The 7,808-nt window shown below is 40.0% G+C and overlaps 1 protein-coding gene across 2 annotated transcripts; it reads left to right on the top strand.

The window, feature by feature from the left end:
- The first annotated feature begins 2,529 nt into the window (after positions 1 to 2,529).
- LOC135555046 (interferon a3-like) lies at positions 2,530 to 6,630 on the top strand. 2 transcript variants are annotated; one of them, XM_064987415.1, is made up of 6 exons: positions 2,530 to 2,923; positions 3,100 to 3,187; positions 3,484 to 3,558; positions 3,689 to 3,838; positions 5,930 to 6,007; positions 6,321 to 6,630. In XM_064987415.1, the coding sequence occupies exons 2-6, from the start codon at positions 3,101 to 3,103 to the stop codon at positions 6,408 to 6,410; spliced, it is 480 nt and encodes a 159-aa protein (XP_064843487.1). In that variant the 5' UTR covers positions 2,530 to 2,923; position 3,100; the 3' UTR covers positions 6,411 to 6,630. The 2 variants fall into 2 exon arrangements, with proteins under 2 accessions (XP_064843487.1, XP_064843486.1); XM_064987414.1 differs by lacking the exon at positions 2,530 to 2,923 and having other exon boundaries at positions 3,053 to 3,187.
- Positions 6,631 to 7,808: the final 1,178 nt, after the last annotated feature.

Here is a 7,808-nt window from a genome sequence, read left to right as displayed (position 1 = left end):
TACTCTACTGTACTCTTCTGTATTGTGCTGTACTGTATTCTCCACTGTAATGAACTGTACTCTACTGTACTCTTCTGTATTGTACTGTACTCTCCACTGTAATGAACTGTACTCTACTGTACTCTTCTGTATTGTACTGTACTGTACTCTCCACTGTAATGAACTGTACTCTACTGTACTCTTCTGTATTGTACTGTACTGTACACTCCACTGAAATGAACTGGACTGTACTACACTCCACTGTAATGATTTGTACTCTGGTTGGAGAAATGTCCTCTGGTCTGATGAATGTCCATCATTTCCATCGTTATGTTTGGAGGAAAAAGGGGGAGGTTTGCAAGCCAAAGAACACCATCCCAACCGTGAAGCACAGGGGTGGCAGCATCGTATTGCGGGGGTGCTTTGCTGCAGGAGATTGGTGCACTTCACACAATAGATGGCATCGCGAGGCAGGAAAATGATGTGGATATTTTGAAGCAACATCTCAAGACATCAGTCAGGAAGTTAAAGCTTGGTCGCAAATGGGTCTTCCAAATTTACAATGACACCAAGCATACTTCCAAAGTTGTGGCAAAAAGGCTTTTAAAGACAACAAAGTCAAGGTATTGGAGTGGCCTTCACAAAGCCCTGACTTCAATCCCATAGAAAATTTGTGGGCAGAACTGTAAAAGTGCAAGCATGGAGGCCTACAAACCTGACTCAGTTACACCAGCTCTGTCAGGAGGAATGTGCCAGAAATCACCCAACTGATTGTGGGAGGCTTGTGGAAGGCTACCTGAAACATTTGACCCAAGTTAAACAATTTCAAGGCAATGCAACCAAATACTAATTGAGTGTATGTAAACTTCTGACCCACTGGAAATGTGATGAACTAAATAAAAGCTGAAATAAATAATTATCTCTAGTATTATTCTGATATTTCACATTCTTAAAATAAAGACCAAAGATAGGGAATTTTTACTTGGATTAAATGTTAGGAGTTGTGAAAAACTGAAATGAATTGTTTTTGGCTAAGGTGTATGTAATCTTCCGACTTCAACTGTACATTGGGATGATGCCGTTTAGACATTGTTTGCTCATCGACGTCTTACACATTCTAAATTCTACAGTTCTACATCGTTTATATGTGGGCTAGACATCAACATTCTGTTATGATATCTTGGCAACATCTTCCTAATGTGCAAATACTCTTCAAACTACATATTCCCTACCCAATTTGATACGTCAGCCAAAGGTGTCTAATATTACTGGGGAGAAAACTCAGGGGAAACTGATGACATCACACAACTTGTGTAAAACAGTTGGGAAAACCCCAAAATGAGTCCACCGCAGACGTGTCATGGGACATAAGAAGACTTTTCAGCACCATTAACAGGTATCACTACTTGCACTAAAATGCATGAAGACGTCAGACACTTCAACACATTGGACGTCGCCACACAGCCAAGATTCTATCAGTGGTTCTGTGTTGTGGCTGCAGCCCTGTTGCTACTGTTATTGCCATGCTTGTAAAACTATAGGCAATAAATTGGTGATATATGTGACGGGAAATATTTCTCTCTGACTCTTTGCTATCACGTTTCAAGTGTCACTCTTATGATTCATGGATGGTCCCCAGTAGAATATTTTTTTTTATACATAAGGCCTACAACTAAGGCTATATAAAATAACACCAAGTCCCGTATTTATAAAGCATCTCAGAGAGTAGCATTGCTGATCTAGGATCAGTTTTGCCTTATAGATTATAATGAATGGACAGAGGGGGTCCTGTTGCTAGATCTGCACTCCAACTCAGAGACGCTTTATGAAAGCAGCAGAATAATTAGGCTACATCTGAAATTTTAGCCTATAACATGATATTTCAATATGAAACCACCTATTACATCTTATCAAGACCCTGATGGAACAGGTGTGTTCGTACTGGGTTGAAAAAAAAGCCTGCACCTCCTCCTGCTTGTCTCCAGGACCGTGCAGACAGTTTTGGTGACCACTTTCCTACAGTATATGATCTGTACATTTGAACAGGCTTTGTATTTTATGAATTAATCAAAATATTTTATAGAAAAAGGAGCAATAAACCAATGCCAAGAGTTTACCTTGCATAGTCATTCAAAAACGTCCCGAACACTATGACACACACACACACACACACACACACACACACACACACACACACACACACACACACACACACACACACACACACACACACACACACACACACACACACACACACACACACACACACACACACACACACACAGTAGAATGGCCCTGTAAAAACGATTGATTCTGTAGGGAAAATATCCCTGACATCGAAGCCTATCCCAAGGAACTATTGTCACATACTATTTTTCATTTCCGCTTGTAATAAAAACGACAAATAGAAAGTTCCAACAAATCATGTTGTCCTTGCTTTTCAACGTTGCATCACCAGCATACAAAAGTAGGGTGAAAGTTGGTTACGTCATCATGAAAATGAAAGTTGAGAGATGTGGGTATTGACGCTGAGGTCTCCCATTCACTTTTCATTTGAAGCGCAACAGCAGAAAACGACGGAACAATATTTCGGACTAACTTTGAACGAAACCCACTAAATGAATGTATTATATGGCTACATTTCTTTAAAAGTGTGGGTTTTATTTCGACTTAGACGATTTTGTTATCAGACTTTTTTTATCGGTTCAAGCGAAGTTATTGGCAGTTGAAAGCAAAGCTCGCGAATAGCCTATTCTCGCTATAGTAATAGTCTAGCCGATATCTAAATGGAATAATCTTATCTTGTGGTTGAACTATAATTTAAAGCTGATTTCAAAGAAAATGTGAATAGATTTACATGGATTTGTTCGTCCAGGAGACGGAGCAGGCATGGAATTCCAGGTGCTACATGTGCTAGTCTGGAAAATGAAAGTCCCCGCCTCCGGTAGGTTGATCAGGGGAAATTCTCTATACAGCTTTCCCTTTCCCAATTCCACATAAAACTACTTATTAACACAGCCAAGATGTTCAAACTCATCTGGATAACTAACAGCGAAACAAACTGCTATTTACAATGCATACAATGCAGAGCTGGAGTTGTATTTTTCTTATTATTTGCAGTATGCAGAGCGTGTGTCATTGCTGTGACTGGATTCGACACCACTACGGTCACTTGAGCGCAGAATACCTTTCCCTGCTGGACCAGATGGTGAGTTTTCAGCACATTGTAAGAGGAGACTGAATGCATGTATTAAGGACTGCAAAACAAACAACCATGTAAAATAGTCATACGTTTCATGTTTAGCATCTGTGTTAGAAAACTGTTAGCCTATATTCGAATGTACATAGTAAAAGGGCTCTAAGGCTATAATGACAGCTCGATCTTGAGACGCTATCTACATTAGGCCTACTGTACTTGCAGTATAAACTATACTTGATGTCTGTCTTGATTGCTCTTGAAGTATTTGACTCATAACTTAACACACTATATTGATTGTTTTCCAGGGAGGAGATATCACAAAGCAGAATGCCCCTGTCCTTTTCCCAACATCACTTTACAGACACATAGATGATGCCGAGGTAAAGGCTAGAATTTTGACTTATCATGTTTTGATATGCTTTGGAATGGTGGTCTTGACCCAATGTTATATTGATGGCATAACGGAAGCCCCTACTGTTTCTAATCTTCTTTTTATATCTTCCTGGGTAGTTTGAGGACAAAGTCAGATTCCTGAAAGAGACCATCTATCAAATCACAAAACTGTTTGATGGGAATATGAAATCTGTCACCTGGGACAAGAAAAACCTGGACGATTTCCTCAACATTCTAGAACGCCAATTGGAGAACCTTAATTCCTGTGTAAGTAACGGGTCTATTTAAAGTATAATCCCTGTTTTGATCAGGGCTCTCCAAACCATTTCACGGAGAGTTACCTTCCTGTATGTTTTCGCTCCAACCCTAGTTGTAACTAACCTGATTCAGTTTATGACCACCTAATTAAATAGGTGTGATAGATTAGGGTTGGAGTGAAAAGGAGTAGTTCTCCAGGAACAGGTTTGGAGAGCCCTGGTTTAGGTGTAGCCTACTAACTCTAGAAGTGGAAAAGTCTACGTATAAAGTGCATATAAAATATTCAACCCCTTGACTTTTTCCACATTTTGTTACGTTACAGCCTTTTTCTAAAATTGATTAAATAGATGTTCCCCCTCATCAATCTACACACAATATTACATAATGATAAAGCAAAAACCGTGTTTTAGAAATTTTTGCAACTGTATTAACAATAAAAAACTGAAGTATCACATTTACATAAGTATTCAGACCCTTTACTCAGTACTTTGTTGAAGCACCATTGGCAGTGATTACAGCCTTGAGTCTTATTGGATATCATGCTACAAGCTTGGCACATCTGTATTTGGGGAGTTTCTGCAATTCTCCTCTGCAGATCCTCTCAAGATCTGTCAGGTTGGATAAGGAGCGTTGCTGCACAGCAATTTTCAGGTCTCTCCAGTGGTGTTTGATCAGGTCAAGTCCGGGCTCTGGCTGGGCCACTCAAGGACATTCAGAGACTTGGCCCAAAGCCACTCCTGCGTTGTCTTGGCTGTATGCTTAGGGTCATTGTCCAGTTGGAAGGTGAACCTTCGCCCCAGTCTGAGGTCCTGAACGCTCTGTTGCAGTTTTTCATCTCGGTTGTCTCTGTACTTTGTTCTGTTCATCTTTCCCTCGATCTTGACGAGTCTCACAGTCCCTACCAATGAAAAACATCCACAGCATGATGCGGCCACCACTATGCTTAACCGTAGTGATGGTGCAAGGTTTCCTCCAGATGTGATGCTTGACAGGCCAAATAGGTTTCATAAGACCAGAGACACTTGTTTATCATGGTCTGTGAGTCCTTTAGGTGCCTTTTGGCAAACTCCAAGTGGGCTGCAATGTGCCTTTTACTGAGGAGTAGTTTCCGTCTGGGCACTTTATCTTAAAGGCCTGATTGGTGGAGTACTGCAGAGATGGTTGTCTTTCTGGAAGGCTCTCCCATCCCCACAGAGGAAATCTGGAGCTCTGTCAGAGTGACCATCAGGTTCTTGGTCACCTCCCTGACCAAGGCCTTTCTCCCCCGATTGCTCAGTTTGGCCGGGTGGCCAGCTCCAGGAAGAGTCTTGGAGGTTACAAAGTTTTTCCATTTAAGAATGATGGAGGCCACTGTTTTCTTGAGGACCTTCAATGCTGCAGAAATATTTTTGTACCCTTTCCCAGATCTCTTCCTCGACACAATCTTGTCTCGGAGCTCTATGGACAATTTCCTCAACTTCATGAACTGGTTTTTGCTCTGACATGCACTGTCAACTGTAAGACCTTAAATTTACAGGTGTGTGCCTTTCCAAATGATGTCCAATCAGTTGATTGTACTTCAGGTGGACTCCAATATAAGTGTAGAAACATCTCAAGGATGATCAATGAAAACAGGATGCACCTGAGCTGACTTTTGAGTCTCATAGCAAAGGGTCTGAATTAATTTGTAAATAAGGTGTTTCTGTTTTTGCATCGTCATTATTGGATATTGTGTGTAGATTGATGAGGATTTTTTTCTTAAATCCATTTTAGAATAAGGCTGTAACTTAACAAAATTTGGAAAAAGGGAAGGGGTATGAATACTTTCCGAACGCACTGGATATGGGTTATTACAGATTTTGAGCCAGTTTGCGACAGCACATAAATAATATTGCAGCAATGAGAAATGTAAATGATTGTGGATTATAATTAGTAGACATTTTTTGCATGCTTTGATGCATTTTTCTTTATGGCAAAGCAATTTTGATATTTTAAAGTCAAAATTACAATCTTTAGAATCATTTTCAAACATTATATACACATTAAGTTTCCAATACACTGAAAAAAAAGCTCAAATGAAGATCCTATTACGCTAATGTTTTGTTTAATTTTGTCCAACAGGTATCACCTGCCATGAAACCTGAGGGGAGACTGAAACGGTACTTCAAGAAGTTGAATAGGAAGGTTCTGAGAAAAATGGTGAGTTTGGTTTCGTATGGAAACGTGTTTAATACATGTAATCAAATGAATATAACCTAGACTTGGCTGAACAAGGGCAGTGTTCTGGGGACATATGTATCAAACATCTCAGAAGTGCTGATCTTGTATCAGGTCTCCTCAGTCCTTATCTATAGTGATCTAAAAGACAAAACTGATCCTAAATCAGCTCTCCTACACTGAGAAGATTAACACATACGGCACCAGTCTATTCTTTGTTGTTCAAGACAATATGGTCATTATTTTGCCAAGAAAGTTCACCCCACTAATATTTCAAATGTTCTGTGTTTTTCAGAACTACAGTGCACAGGCGTGGGAGCTCATCAGGAAAGAGACGAAACGTCATCTGCAAAGATTGGATATCCTTGCAGCACAGATGTACTGATCATCCAGACTCATTTCAGAAGCTACACCCTTACCAGTTTATAAAACATGAATACAATCATGTTGGACGCTGTCAGTCTATTTATCATATTTAAGTCAATAAATTATTGCTTTTTTATTTTTATAATTTATAATTTATATTTCGTATTTCCCTTTTGTACATGTGTTGAACTGAACTGTATTGCCTGTCTACTTGAAAAAAACTGTTTAAAAATAATATTGAAAATGTGAATAAAAACGTATTTTGTATAAATTGTCCAAATTTCGTTCTTGTCTGAAACCAATGAGTGAATTTATAATATCTTATCTAACCATCAGAGGGGATGCACATTAAACTTGTTGCTGATCAGTCACATGATAATTTCTACTTTAAGTTCATGTATGATTGCAGTTTTGTGTCTTTTCGTGATTTATTTTTAATGTGTTTTTGTACTTTGTTAGGGTTGCTGTTCTTTTTATTTTCCATGTTTGTTTTTGTGTGGTAATTACACTGTCGTAGTGGGCTGAAGGGTGTGGGGAGATATGAGTGAGGCGTAGAGGATAATTTGGTGGACCAGGAACTTTTAGCTCCCACTTGACATTGTGGATGTTAATTTATTCAGTCTGTCCATTGTATTAAACACCTGTATGTCTGGAGCTCTGTCAGAGTGACCAAAGACATGGAACGACAAAATGGAAAAAGAGACAAAAAAACAACGGTGTCAGCAGAAGGGGAAGGCCAGAGAACACATACTTGGACTAGCTAAGGAGCAACACCGGACTGGAGGAGGAGGAGATTGTATCTACAATGTAGGACAGGCACCTCTGGAGGACCCACCTTTCACCCAGTCGACCCAAATCCATATGGTGAGGACTGTACATGTTTAAACAATGTTGTAAGAGAAGAAAGGAGAATGTTTTTTAATCACACTCATGAATACACATGAATACCCCTGTCAGTAAATTATGCCCTGAATCTAGTCTGTCACGCCCCGAAATCTGCTCCTTTTATTCTCTGTCCCCAACGAACTGGACGACCAGTTTTGATAGCCTTTAGCTGTACCCTCATCCTACACATCCTCTGTTCCTCGGGTGATGTGGAGGTTAACCCAGGCCCTGCGTATCCCCAGGCACTCTCATTTGTTGACTTCTGTAACATTGGTTTCATACATGTTAACATCAGAAGCCTCCTTCCTAAGTTTGTTTTACTCACTGCTTTAGCACACTCCACCAACCCTGATGTCCTTGCTGTGTCTGAATCCTGGCTAAGGAAGTCTACCATGAATTATGAGATTTCCATCCCCAACTACAACATTTTCCATCAAGATAGAACTGCCAAAGGGGGAGGCGTTGCAATCTACTGCAGAGATTGCCTGCAAAGTTCTGTCACACTTTCCAGGTCTATGCCCAAACAGTTTGA

Source organism: Oncorhynchus masou, chromosome 15 (assembly GCF_036934945.1).
Source record: "Oncorhynchus masou masou isolate Uvic2021 chromosome 15, UVic_Omas_1.1, whole genome shotgun sequence".
In the NCBI taxonomy this organism is placed as follows: domain Eukaryota; kingdom Metazoa; phylum Chordata; class Actinopteri; order Salmoniformes; family Salmonidae; genus Oncorhynchus; species Oncorhynchus masou.
The sequence above is the reverse complement of the archived record's forward strand: the minus strand, read 5'-3'. Positions and strand labels throughout refer to the sequence as shown.